At 41.1% G+C, this 15,084-nt stretch overlaps 1 protein-coding gene across 1 annotated transcript; it reads left to right on the top strand.

Moving 5' to 3' along the window:
* Positions 1–1,048: 1,048 nt before the first annotated feature.
* On the top strand, positions 1,049–8,986 carry nipsnap1 (nipsnap homolog 1 (C. elegans)). The gene is made up of 10 exons (XM_070833020.1): positions 1,049–1,190; positions 2,853–2,980; positions 3,609–3,654; positions 4,117–4,211; positions 4,594–4,664; positions 4,788–4,928; positions 6,532–6,563; positions 6,699–6,793; positions 7,551–7,634; positions 8,320–8,986. The coding sequence occupies exons 1-10, from the start codon at positions 1,117–1,119 to the stop codon at positions 8,382–8,384; spliced, it is 831 nt and encodes a 276-aa protein (XP_070689121.1). The 5' UTR covers positions 1,049–1,116; the 3' UTR covers positions 8,385–8,986.
* The last annotated feature ends 6,098 nt before the right edge of the window (positions 8,987–15,084 follow it).

The raw sequence follows: 15,084 nt of genomic DNA, 5'->3' as shown, positions 1-15,084 counted from the left end.
ATTCTTTGGCTGGCATGTTTTCCCCAATGGATTACATTGCAGCCTTTGTAGCTTGCTCACAGCGGCTGAGATCTACAGGACCAATTCTGTAATCTATAATTGACCTAATTCATCATCTAAGATTTGTATGCACACAGAGTTATCCTTTGCGAACAGCACTTAACACATAAGAACCCACGGTGACACAGGTGTCACAGACCTTTTTAAATATCCTGGAAATTTCCCCATACAGCTTTATCCTTGAATTTAACTCAACAAGTCCCAAAGTGACAGCTACTAAACATCCTGGTGCAGTCATGTGACCCATTTGTGCTCCCAGCACACCATTTCAAAAATAATGGTCTGCCTGATTAAAACCTCTGACACAACTAGCTGATTTTAAATAGCTTGTTTTTGCTATTAAAAGGTAAGTTTCAAACAATCTAACAATTCTAATACTGTCCTAGATTACAATTAACCTGTCCTGACCATATTTTATGAAAACATTGATAAGAAACAACTTCGAACAGTAATGCAGCGACATTTCAGACCTTGGACAGTAGGGGTAGTGTCTCAAAAATATTCTCATCTTTTCTTATGGGTTAAGTAAATGTATTTAGTTACATTCCATTGTGCTTTACTCTGAAGAATACAAATAACTAAATTCCATGTTGAATGCAGATATTTTAGCAATGTGTAATGAGTAATATGATTATTGATTGGTTGTAATCCGACTAAACATAACATAGGTACTACTTAAAGACATGAAATATACACAATAATAATTACACATTTCCAAAGTAGTAATATTTATTTTATTAGCACAGATTTGATTTATAAAATTGCTGGTTTTACTAAAGAGTCTGATTCAATCATAAAAAGTTACTCATTATCGTTCAAAGGCTCACTCAACTAATCATGTCTGATCGATTGTGCGCATCGATCACTGCGTACTGCGTCACGAAGTCACGCGCATGTGGTCACGCGGTTTGTTTTTTTTGAATGTCCGGGCGGGCTGACAAACCAGCAGGTTAGCAACATACACCGTGGCAATATATCAGAAAAGGGGGTAAACATTAACTAGACTTTGCTGTGTCTGCGCGTCAAAGGAGGTTTTTTTTTACTTCAGAGAGCAACATGGCTGCGACTGGTTGTGCGTGGTCTAAAGGACAGGTGTTGTACAGGTGTTCTACTCTGCGCCAAGCCGCCAGGTAAATTGTTTTATTGTAGCTAATCATTTATTAACGTTATGTGTTATTACTTGGAAGCTGGCGGTACATTTTGTTTTCTCCTTTGCTTGAGCTTGAAGGCATTCAGAATAATTTAGCACTGGTCAGCTGTCTTAAGTTTAACTAAACTAAACTAAATTATAATGAAATCGAAGATTCTGGGTTTACTACCTGTTAGCTAATGAAGCTATAACTGCTTTTAACATTGACATTTTTTTCACCCAGCTTTTTGGTAACTGTGTGTCTCTACGTGTCACATCTGTCATGACTCAGTTGTAAAAGCATCTAAAGGTGGATAAATATGTAAGTGCATTGAATTCTAATAACACCTTCATGTAAGACAGCAGGGTCATTTTGAAGAAAACAACCAGGCAGATTTCCAGACCAGCTTTAATCATTTGCTGGACTTGTGAACTTTGTCCTGAATGTAACTCCCACTTGTTAACAACTTATCTGTGCCTCCACACTGTATGCATTTCCCTTGTGGCTGGCTGTTATTCAAAAACAAGTTTTTGACTTGATTACTACTTTGTTATTATTGGGAGGGAGCCATGGGAAATTCATTTCTAATTATAGTTCCCAATTAAAGCCATTGGCCCATAAGGTTATTAAAAGAGACTTCCCACTGACCTTGAAAGTTTGTGGGTTGTAGAATAATAAAACAAAGCCTTAGAAAGTGTTAGTGCATTAACAGACGGCCTTGAAAGTGCCACAGACGCGTAAGCATATGCACGATATGGCTCCCTAATCCATAACTGGGCATATAGTCTCTTTGGGCTGTTCTCGTGTCAGCTCTTCACATCGTGTGAGAAATCCTGAAATTGAGGTTGATGTTGACATCTAAGCAGCTTTAAAATGGATTCAGAATTACAAAATTATGAGTTTCTAAAAAGGCTTTGAAAGTCATTAAAGTGCCCTTGGGTTTGAAGTCCAGCTGAGTGTGGGAGCTCTGTCTGATGCTACATTTGGATAGAATAGATAGTGTGTGTAGCCGCAGTGAGGCAGCTGACTCCTGATTTCATTGACAAATGGACAAATTTGTTTGTGTTTTTTGCGATAAATTTTGTTTTTATATCTTTGTATTCATTTTTCACCTTCATGTTTTGAAAAGACAAGCTAAATCTAACTTATTTAAAAACCAATGCTATTTTTGGTATGTGATTTTATTTTTTTTTTTATGCCATAAATAATTCACTTTTACCTTTTATTGTAGTAGTATTAGGGGTTTGAATAGTCCCTGTTTGCTTAAATTATTATGCAGCTCTTCAGTTGACTTTTTTTTTTTTTTTCAGCCTGAACATACAGCTGATTCACGTCAGATTCAAGGCTTTCTGACTTTGAGAGACAGTTTTTTGTGTTCAAATATTGATTGGAGCCTCTTAGATGGTAACAATAGCTCTTAAAGTGAATGATATTCCCCCTTTATCCACTCCAGAGTGGATGAAAAGAAGTTTTATGCTGCCCACTCACTCATACAGTATGCATGTTTTTCATATCAAATTAGCATGACTATCTTTTAGCCCATATGTCACGCGCAGCCCGATGTTTCTTTTAAGTTTGCCTTTCTTACATCGATAACTTCTTCCCTCTTATGTTGTTGCTTTGAGCCTTTGTGAAACTTTCTTTCATCTTGTTTCTGTGTAGGAGGTTTTCAGAGAGCAACGACAAAGGCTGGTTCCGTTCCTTATTTGTGCACAAAGTCGATGCCAGGAAAGATGCCCACTCCAACCTGCTGTCAAAGAAAGAGACCAGCAACCTGTACAAAATTCAATGTAGGCATAATAATTTTTACCTACTTACAAGCGATTGTTTATTTTCTCCAAGTCTAGGGTTGCAGAGGGCCAAACACAAGTGAATGTGATACAGTTACATTATATTATAATGAAATGGGTGCTGTTTTGAGTCTGACCAGTCTATCATACATTAGTCTCTGCAGAAAACAGCTAAATAAGTCATGTAAATTAAATTCAATCCACACTGGCCTCAGTGACCTCAGAGAAAACTGAAAATAACATAACAGACTAGCACAGGACTGCACTGTAATGAGTCAAATGTCATACACATCCAACATATAGGCAGCAACAAGTTATTCTATAATAGTATGGTGTGTAACAATATGTCTGGTTCTCTTTTGAGTCTGTGATGAAAACTGTCTCTTGTTGAGAAATCTATCATTCTGCATGGTCTTTGATCTTTTTTGTGGCATACATCTCACCATGTAGGGATTTCAATTTGAACACTCTATCAGCCGTAGCCTATAACCTATTGAAAGCGAATCTGTTTTGTGTATAGAAAGTCTTTGCTGAATCGGAGTGTGAAATTACTTTGTTGGAGAATTTGATTGTTGCTTGTATTCTAAAAAACACCCACCTCTGATAAGTCTGCCTCTCTTTTCTTCAGTTCACAACGTCAAACCAGAGTGCCTGGAAGCGTACAACAGTCTAGAGTGAGTGTGCTCTCTGCTTTCAAACGTTCCCTGCGTCACCTCCACCAATCAAGCTATGTTTTCAGTCCTTTGCTTGTTTAATTGGGTTTCTATCAATAGCACGTTAAAAAAGCAGCTTACGCTTCTACAATATATTTCCATAAAATCTAGTAGTTAAATTAGCTGAGTTATTTTTTTTTTTTCAAGTAGCAGCTAATTTGATTTTATTAATGAGATCATTTTAGTTCACCACAATCACATGATGGACTTAACTTCATTGTATTCTTGCAGATTCCTAAGAGTTATATAGCATAAAATTGAAGTAATAGAAATAATGTCTTTGGGTGCAACAGCAAGTTGGATAATTGTGGACTTAATGCTCTCTGAGTGCCCTCTAGTTGGCCATTGTGGTGTGACAGTATATTATAACTGACGGCACATTTACACTACTACAGTTGTTATTCTCTTTTGTGTTGATCTTAGAGCTGAAGTGCAAAACAAGCTCCATAAAGATGAGAACTACCCATGTGAGCTGGTGGGAAGCTGGAATACCTGGTATGGAGAACAGGACCAAGCTGGTAAGCTGCAGTGCAACTGTGAACATAAAACATGATGAAAAGTGTCACCACTTATTGATCACAGTTGGTGTGTGTGTGGAGGACTGAATTCATTTTTCTTTTCTCAAGGCCACATGGGGCACATCACTTTATTTGAGTGACTGCAGTTTAGCTACAAGTAGTTTGGCACAGCGTCACAGAAAACTGTACAGACTCTACCAGATGGCTCACCACCAACACCTCTCCTTCAGCATATGATCATTTACAGTGTATAATGTACATTAAGAGCACCCAATGACAACAAATGATCACATGGTGATGAAGATACTGTATCTCTTGGCTGTGTGGGTGGCATCAGTGCTTACGCGGCGCTACAGTGACATCTGCTGTTGTGGTTTTGCAGTGCATCTATGGCGATACAGAGGAGGCTACCCCGCTTTGACTGAGTGCCTGCAGAAGCTGAAAAATAACAAGGTTGACTGTGAACAGTTTCTTAATGTTTTCCTAGACAAAGAAGAATTTAATTTCAAAATGTATGGTATAGTATCTTTGTATATTCTTGGTTTTTCATTTAAAAACATTTCTATCTCTCTACAGGAGTATTTAGAGTTTCGGAAAGAGAGAGCAAAGACGTTGATTTCAAGGCGGAATCAGCTCCTCCTGGAGTTCAGTTTCTGGAATGAACCGTTGCCCAGAGAAGGGCCCAACATCTATGAAATGCGCACCTATCACCTCAAGGTATCCACTTGTATTACACATATTAAAACTGCACGACTTACATGTATTTGAATGTCACTCCAAGAAATCCAAGAGGCTCCTGTGTAACATATACTTTCATTAAAATGTATTGCCTTTCTACAAGAGCACGACTAATAGCAGATTTTTAAAGGCCGATACAATAACTACAGTTTGGAGCAGAAAAATCTGATAGCTGATTAATAGGCAGATATCAAATCTAAGTTCTACCAAAAACAGTAGTTTGCTTACTGCAAAGCTACAAGTGACTATGACTAAAGACTAAAGATTTACACATTAATTGTTCTCTCAAGACCCAGAATTGAGTGAGTTGAGTGAAATAATGAAATTGATACATGATACAATATCTAACATAATCTTTCTGAGAAGCAGGATTTTTTTTTGTAATACAGCCAGTTTATAATTATCAAACCTCTATTTAATATTGATATAGTTAATAATTACTATCAATAGTAATTAATATTGTTTTTACAATACAATTCTAAGCATATAAGGCTACCTGATTGTTGTATAACACAATTAAGCTTTGAGGAAGTAGATTAAATTTGAATGAAAACCAACCAAAAACCAAAGGATTGGTGAGCCGGGAGCTTTGCACATGAATAATGGCCTGACTTTCTAATAGAGAGGTGTCAGAAGCTTGTTAGAAACTACCAGAAATTTTTACTGGGGGTCATACAAATCAAAGGATGCTCAACGAACTATTCAGGTTAAGGTTGAATTAATTTCTTCAGGGGCTTTTTTGGAAAAACTGTTTACCAAGGCCTTCGTTTATATGTCTTCATTAAATCTTCCTAAATATCATAGTATGTCTTGCAGGTTAAGGGGGTTTAATAATTTTGATTGCAACTGTATTTGATATGGTATTTCATTTTATACCATATCAACTGAATGTGGGAAACATTATACATTGTTATTAAACATTATTATTAACATTGCCATGAAGGGGTTGGACCAACCTTTAAACTGGATCATTCTACTTTTCACTACAGTATCACTAGTAGTTCAGTTTTGATTATACTGAATTATTACTATTACTATCATTACTGCCTGTTGAGTTGGACAAATGCAATGCAATTGTCTTCTTATCCCTCTTCATCAACAATTTTAGCTCTTAGACCAGTGACTGAAGGGCTGTTCACTGGCTGCATTGTTCACTAAGACAATACCAAGAGGTTGGCTGTTTTGTTTGGTACAATCAAGCTTTATAACATCTTGCCTATTCTACTATTTTGTGCTTGTGTGATTTACGCCTTCATTGTATTGAGGAGTGAGCTGTCCTCCTATTGCGAAGTGTACCTCAAAGCGCTTCAAAGCATAGCTATGATAAAATTGGTGGGCAACCAGCACTGAAGTCCCTCCTGCATGTGGCACATAGTGCGTGTGTTGATCTGTGTAAAGTAAGAACGCTATGAATGTGCTGTTCAAGCTAGCTGGCTTGACCAAGCTGGTCCATATCATAGCACTTTGGCTGACTAGACTGTGTTTACACATGTAAAAGAACTGTGATGGTGCGACATAATTGTCAATGTAATTTTTCAGTTTTAAACTGCATTAATATTTCACTTCCTCGTGTGTGTTTCAGCCAGGAACTATGATTGAATGGGGAAACCACTGGTAAGGCTCAACAAGCTTGATTTGCTTAAAATATAAATGATGATGAGTTTTCTGATGTTTTTACAGTGTAAGCTTCAAGCGTTACAGGTGGTCAAGGGATCATTATACCCCTGAAAATAACATGTCTCACCACAGGGCGAGGGCAATCGAATACAGACAGGAAAACAATGAGGCAGTGGGCGGGTTCTTCTCGCAGATCGGCGACCTATATGTTGTTTATCATTTATGGGGTGAGTATGCAACATGTTCATCATCTTAGAGATATTCTTTTGAGTGTTTGGGTAGTGGGAAAGGGCAAGCTGTATCTGTACAGACATGAATAAAAACTGGAGGAAAATGATTTTTTGTTTGTTTGTTGTTGTTATTGTTGTTGTTGTTGGGTTTTCAAGCTTTTCCTCATCTGCAAGAAGGGTCTACGGATAGAGTAGTGTATACTGTACAGATTGTAAAGCCACTTGAGGCAAATAGGGCTGTGTGAGTAAAACTGACTTCACTAAATTGTCCAAAGAGAAAAAAACACGTAGAACACAATTTAGGACAACACAAACAAAGCAATGCAACCAAATCTTCGATGTGTGTGTCGGTAATGTACTCCAGCCAACACAGTAAAAAGTAAAAAGAGTTTTAAAACCAATTTAAAGGAAATTGTGTCCATGCCACTGTTGTAACAGAGAACCCCATGGTAGAGCTCTGGGGTAGAATTAGCTTGCAGTAATTTGCTGTTATTTCTGTGGCTCATCTAATGGACAAAGGTGGGAAAATGTTTGTTTTTATGTATCTTTGGCTTCAGAAACTGAGGTTTGACCCAAACGATTAGGTTATTCTTGCGTCTATGCTTTTAACTCTACTCCTGAAAATTATTTGTACAGCTCATCCTCTGTTTTGCCTGAAACCAACTTCTTAAGAATATTAAAGCTAAATGTTTTATATGAGAGTGCCATAAATGAATGCATAACCAATGTAATACATGGCTACTTGTATTTGCAGCTTATGCAAGCCTCCAGTCCCGGGAGGAGACCAGGAACTCTGCCTGGCTGAAGGAGGGATGGGATGCGAATGTGTATTATACAGGTAGGAGAGATACAAACCACCCACACATGTACTCCCAAGACAAAAATCTTTCATTTAGCCAAGGGTGATTTGTGCCTCGTAAGGTGATGATTGCAAGCCAACATTCAACACAATATAGAGAACAATGTTCTCTCTGAAATGTTCCGCTTTGTTGGTGGAAGAGGGGGCAGTTTAGTCTCAAATCGGTTGCAGTTTATATTGACTGAAGTGGAGCTTTAAGGTCATTGCTACTATGAAAAATATGTGAAAGTAACATGCTTTAAGATTGAGACAAGTTGAGACACTTTCATTTATCAAGAGCAGTCCTCTAGCAGGCGAGGCAAGGTGAGCAGGTCAGCGCAGGGTTATGCACAATATGAATTAATGTTAGGGAGGTGACTAAATGTTTCAGTAGCATAAATGTGTATAAATGTGGAATTGTAAAACACAATAAGCGTAATGAAAACTGTGAACAACCACTAACAAACACATTGATTGATTTAACTCTTAACTCTCTTTACAGTCCATTTACTGACCTGTGACAAACTGAAATAATGTATTTGAATCATATGATGGCGTAAAGTTGCAACATGAGGAGTTATAGTTTTTATTTATTTGTTTCCTTTTGAAATTAAAATCACAGTAAGTCCATGGTCTTAGAGTGAATGTTGAACTCTTTAACCCGCCTCTCTCACTCTGTCCTCAGTGCCTTTGATCAGAAGCATGGAGTCGAGCATAATGATTCCCACCAAGAGTTCACCTTTACAGTGAGGAGATGGCTGAAACTGGGATCATGTGTTTGACTAGAACCCACTCGCCTACTTTTCTTTAATCTGCTGGATGATCTGTGTTACGTTCAAGTATGTAAACAAAGACATTTTCTGATTCTATCTTTGCACAGCAGCCAGCCGGTCATGACGTGTAATGATGCAGTATTGCATGCAGATATTTTGAGAATTCTGAAATGCTCATGTTTCCAAACGTTTAGGTCAAATATGTGGAAAAAAGGAATGACAAAGCGGCACAATGAAATGCTAAATTATATGTTTTTCATTCCTTGCATGTCTATTACAATAAGGAGTGACAATTGCTTGATTATGGAGAGTGAGGTGTGGTATATTTCCTGCTTTTATCATGACTTATGGTAACAGACGGGTGTTTGTGTTTCACAATGAAGAAACAGTCTCCACCCAGCATTTTATGATTGCATTTTTATGACTGGATATGAATCACACTGAGTGAGATCACACCGAGCCTCACAGCTGTGACTGAAATACATGTTTGATGAAATAAAACGTGTCAGACTACCTCTTTCATTAAGATATGTGATCATTTCACTGATTAAAATTTACTCTAAGATGTGAAAAGAAGCTAACAGGAGCAAATGTTTAACTTCTGGTATGAAGTGGTCAGTATTTTCAAAATAAAAGACTAACAAGAAAGTGGCTTCCAACCAGGGAATCTGGGCCCCCAAAAGGAGACCAGGAGATGATTTATGCTGGTAAGAATTCAAAATAAAAAATAAAAATCTTACATTTTCTGATGAACTACTACATAATTATACCTCTTCAGCCTAAAAGAAATATTCAAGTGAAATAATATAATTTTAAAAATCACATTTTGACAGGACTGTTCATGACAGGTGTCCACATATTTATGGCCACACTTTTACTCCTTGTTTAATTTTAACCCATAAGAACCCACGGTGAGAAAGGTGTCACAGACCTTTTTAAATATCCTGGAAATTTCCCCACACAGCTTTATCCTTTATTTTAACTCAAGAAGTGCCAGAGTGACAGCTACTAAACATCCTGGTGCAGTCATGTGACCCAGTGTCAATTTGTGATCCCAGGACACCATTTCAAAAATGATGGTCTGCCTGATTAAAACCTCTGACACAACTAGCTGATAAAAAAAAAAAACTCCAAGTAGGTGGAGCACACACCTAATGTCTGCTAAAATTGTCAGCGCATTTAAATCAGGCCTTAAAACATCACTGTTCACTGTGGCTTTCCAATAACAGACCTACATAACTTCTTTTAATTTGAAACTATTTATACACATGCTTTTATTGTCTTTTAATGCATATTCTCTTAAGATTTAACTATTTATTTTTATTATCTTTTACGTGCAATTTAATGATTCTGTGTCTTATTAGGGCCCGAGCACCAAGCGGTGCGAGGACCCTATTGAAACTGCGTGGGGAAAAATGTGCAAGGGAGGAAACGGGCCAGTACCCAAGAACCAAGAGGTGTACGGACCTCATAGGCCTCGAGCAGGTAGGCCTCGGAAAAATACGTGAGATGAAAAAAACCAGGAGACCAGGGGACCAAAAACATAGTTGAAATGCAAGGAATTCTTCTTCTTCTTCTTTTTTAGGCAAATTAATTGCATTTTTGGGGGCCTAAACATGCATGAAAAGTCATGAAAGTTTGCAGAAAATTCAGTTGTGGTGAAAAATTACGTATTTCATAGGTTTCGCAAATGGGTGTGACAAAATGGCTCTGTAGCGCCACCTAAACTCAGCCCTGGAACTGCGTTTTATGTACATGTTCAGGGTTAGGGTTCATATATCTCTTCAAGACACAAAAAGTCTCTTGGAGCAATGATCTAAACCCAACAGGAAGTTGGCCATATTGGATTTTTCACGCATTTTTGGCGATTTACAGGGGACGTAAATGAACGAACTAGTCCGAGGGGGTTCCAGCGATCGACTTCAAACTTGGTCAGCTGGTAGAGAAGGCATCAACGATGAAAAGTTATTAAAGGTCTCTACAGAATTTGAACGGTTTGGGCGTGGCGAGCTGTCAAAGTTCAGTGTCTCGCCATGACTCGCCATGAAACAGGAAGTTGTTAATAACTTGACTGTACGTGATCCAATCAGCACCAAACTTGACATGTCTGATGACAGTCCCGCCCTGAAGACGTCTACATGTCAATATTCATTCACAGTCACAGCGCCACCTGGTGGTGACAGGAAATGCTATGTTTTACATTATGATGGCTCAAGACCAGCCAGATGATCAGATCCACTTCAAATTTGGTCAGGAAAGCCTCAAGATGTTGATGTTGGTCTGGAGCGAATACCGTGAGTCTCCGTCAAAAGCTGTTGCCGTGACAACCAGGCGATTTCGATAATAAATTTTCCTTTGCCATGAGCATTAAAAGTGCTGTAACTCCACTGTACAAGGTGCTATCTTCACCAAATTTATACCGTTTGATGACTGTCCGGCTCTGCTGTAACTTCAGTGTACATTATCCAATCTCTTTCAAACTTGTCACGCTTAATAAGAGTCCCAACCTGAAGACATCTAGATGCCAATTAGTGACCACAGTCATTGTGCCACCTGGTGGCAACAGGAAGTAACATGTCTATGGCAATGATCATTTGATTTGCACAACATTTTCACAGTGTAGTCAACACTTCATATACTGGAATATAGGACGTGATTAGTGGCTGTTCTCTGGCGCCACATGGGAACAGGAAGTGACGTGTAACTCCTTCACGCACTGTCCGACATACATGAACATTTTGAGCCGCGTTGAAGGGTCAGAGTCCGGCACAGGACGGCGCCGCCGCACGCCCCGACGTGCACGGAGGTGCGAGGGCCCTCCAACGCTGCTTGCAGATTTAATTAGGGCCCAAGCACCAAGCGGTGCAAGGACCCTATACAAATGCGAGTAGGAAAAACGTGCAAGGGAGGAAACGTGCCAGTACCCAAGAACCAAGAGGTGTATGGACCCCATAGGCCCCGAGCAGGTAGGGGCTGAAAAAATATATGAAATGCAAGCAACCAGGGGGCCGAAAACATAGTTGAAATGCAAGGAATTCTTCTTCTTCTTCTTCTTCTTCTTCTTCTCCTCCTCCTTTTCCCCAATGAATTGCATTTTGGGGGCCTAAACATGCACGAAAACTCATGAAAGTTTGCAGAAAATTCAGTCGTGGTGAAAAATTCCGTAATGCCCTGATTTTTTTTTATTTTTATTGCATTGCCCTGAAAATGCAGGTTTTACTGAAAACGGTCCATGTCACAGCCATAAAGTGCAGACCGGTGGACATAAGAGAGTCTCCTGAACACGTAGATGTAATCTAAGGTCTCTATCTGGTGAAATGAGCGCAAGAGAAGTGTTTCTCTCTCCCTCCTCTGTCATTTTAACATGGCAGTCAATGAGGCGTTCGGTCGGTGCTCCCGTCGCTCCGAGGCTCGTGGGACGCGCTGCATGCGTTTCTGTGTGTTGTGAGTCACATGACTGCATGTCCAAAGACTTAAGCTACATTTTGAGCGATAAACTGTGACTGTGGGTGAAACAGTTCAGCCAAACCAGCGAGTTAAAGACAAAAGTTTCATGTGATTTTTCCGCTCCTCCACACTCTAGCGATGACGTCACCCACTCTAGCGCGGCCACATACACACTCATGTAAAATGAGAAGAAGTTTAAAAAAAATTTAAAGACGACTGTGATGAAGTGGTGAATGGCACAAAGGAAGTAGAGGTATGTGCTGAAAGAGGGAGAGATGATGAACGTTTTAATTGACATATACACAAGATATCTTGAGATATCTTGTCTTGAGATATTTCTATGTGATGAACAATACTGGAAAAACTATTTTTCAAACAAAAACAAGTTTGTAAGTAACCAGAATGTTGGGTGAGAATGAGAACCAGAATGAGGGTGTCACTGATGACCTCAGAGGCTTCCAGAATGTTGAAACGATATAAATAGAGACGGATCCCAAACTGAGCCGAGGGAGATAGACAGAGAGAGATACACGTTCACCACACATCCGAGACACACCACCGTTCGAAGAACACTTCAACAACCATTGACAACCCGTTACAACTGCGATCGGTTCCATTAAGAAGATCAATGAAAGCCAACAGCAGTCCAGTCGAGGCAATGCTGCCTGCGGGTCTCACCTGGGGAGAGATCATGGAGTTGGAGGACGAAAAACAGGAGTTACTAGCTACACTACCTGTTGATGGCAGCAGCGCTGTCGAAAATATGGATTGGGAGTCCAATGAGGTCTCTCCTGCTCCGATGGATGCAAGAGAGCCTCATGAAAACACCCAGAGGGAGCAGCCACCTCAAAACAACGGGGATGGCCAGCAACCTCAAATCAACGGGGATGGCCAGCCACCTCAAAACCACCGGGGTGGCGGCCGACCTCAAAACCACCGGGGTGGCCAGTCATCTCAGTACTACTGGGATTACCAGTCATCTCGAAACCACCAGGGTGGCCAGTCATCTCAATACTACTGGGATTCCCGGTCATCTCAAAACCACCAGGGTGGCCAGTCATCTCAAAACCACCGGGGTGGCCAGCCACCTCAAAACCACCGGGGTGGCCAGCCACCTCAAAGCCACAAGGGTGGCCAGCCACCTCAAAGCCACAAGGGTGGCCAGCAACCTCAAAACCACCAGGGTGGCCAGTCATCTCAAAACCACCAGGGTGGCCAGTCATCTCAAAACCACCAGGGTGGCCAGTCATCTCCATACTACTGGGGGAGGAATCCACCTCTGCACCAGCGTCTGCAAAAAGCCCTAACCGACCTTCACTATGAAAGAGGTTTGAGACGTAGGGAGCAGCAAACTTCTTACAATGAGAAGTACATGCGTGAAGAAGCAGAGTGGAAACTGAAGCAGCAGCAGAGCTTGAGGTTCGATCTAGACAAGGAGGTGGTGAGGCTCAAACAGGAAATCAAGAGTCTCTCCTCCACAGCCCTCGCAGCCGAGCCCCTGGACGGGTCGAACAACAACAAACACGACCTGATCAAAGATCTCACAGATCAAGTCCAAGCTGAAAGGCAGAGAGCTGACCTCCTGAAAGAAGAACTGGAGGAACTCAGGCTTGAGTTTAATGAGAGAGTCACCAAAGTCCTGAGCCTGGAAGAAAGGCTGAAAGGCGAAAGAGACTCTCTGTTGGTCTTCAAACTAAAGACGCATGAACTGCAGAAACAAGTTGATACCTACAAAAACCCAATGATGCTCCAGGTGTGTGAGCAGATTGGAAAAACCCCCATTTCAAAGGTAAACAACTTGATCACAACTGACCTCCATGCACCACAGAACACTTCTGTCGCAGAGGAGGTTGCCCTTCCAGAGGAGTCCCAGGTCGCTCCACTGGAGGAGGCCCAAGTTACCGAAGAGGTCGCCCCACTGGAGGAGGCCCAAGTCATCGAAGAGGTCGCTCCACTGGAGGAGGCCCAAGTCACCAAGGAGGTCACCCCACTTGAGGAGGCCCAAGTCACCGAAGAGGTCGTCCCACTGGAGGAGACCCAAGTCACCGAAGAGGTCGCCCCAAAGGAGGAGGCCCAAGTCACAGAAGAGGTCGCCCCACTGGAGGAGGCCCAAGTCACCGAAGAGGTCGCCCCACTGGAGGAGACCCAAGTCACCGAAGAGGTCGCCCCGAAGGAGGAGGCCCAAGTCACCGAAGAGGTCGCCCCAAAGGAGGAGGCCCAAGTCACCAAAGAGGTCGCCCCACTGGAGGTGACCCAAGTCAACAAGGAGGTCGCCCCAAAGGAGGAGGCCCAAGTCACCGAAGAGGTCGCCCCAAAGGAGGAGGCCCAAGTCAACAAGGAGGTTTTCCCACTTGAAGAGGCCCAGGTCCCTGATGAGGTCGCCCCACGGGGGGAGGGCCAAGTCACTGACGAGGTCGCCCCACTGGGGGAGGGCCAAGTCACTGATGAGGTCGCCCCACTGGGGGAGGCCCAAGTCACCGGCCAGCCATCTTTGTGGAGGCGCTTCAAGAAAGCTCTAACACCGAAACACCGCCGCCAGTACAAGCACAAGAAGCAGAAAAATAAGGAGGCGTAAAACAAGACACGGAGGTTCAGTTTCATGTCCTGACAGACGGGAGTGATCCGTCTGTCAGGATCTGATCTGTTCCTCCGTGTTTAAACTGGTTTTCTCCGGGTGCTCTGGTTTATCCAACATACAAAAAACAAACAAACAAAAAATCTGAAATAATTTGAAATAAAAACTTAAATTAGAAATTAAATATTGATTTCCTGTGTAGTTGTTCCTCTGTAGAGCATCGTTCAGAACTCTTCAGACTGGTGTCTTACTGTTCATATCATACTGGGATACAATCAAGGACTGTTTACTGAGTATCAGCTGATCTGATTTGATTTAATGTTGCACATAAAAATAATATTATAATATTACAATATGTATCATATAATAAAATGACATGTCATTTTTATTTAATTGTCTAATTGTAGCATGAAGAAACAGTTCAACATTTTCAGAAATGTGCTATTTAGCTTTCTCTCCAAGAGTGAGATGAGGTCACTCCAGCACGTAACTCACCCTGAAACCACTGTGTTATTTTTACATTTCTGTTTGTGTTCACACTCAACCCAGACACAACGTGTTTTCGTCTATGAGTTTTAGAGGTGTTCACAGGTGTGTTTTTGAACTCTGGACAGATCCAGGATGGCTGTTTCCCCCTGCTTCCACTATTTATGCT

This window comes from Pempheris klunzingeri, chromosome 7 (genome assembly GCF_042242105.1).
Source record: "Pempheris klunzingeri isolate RE-2024b chromosome 7, fPemKlu1.hap1, whole genome shotgun sequence".
Lineage (NCBI taxonomy): Eukaryota > Metazoa > Chordata > Actinopteri > Acropomatiformes > Pempheridae > Pempheris > Pempheris klunzingeri.
This window is presented reverse-complemented; position numbering and strand designations above follow the sequence as displayed.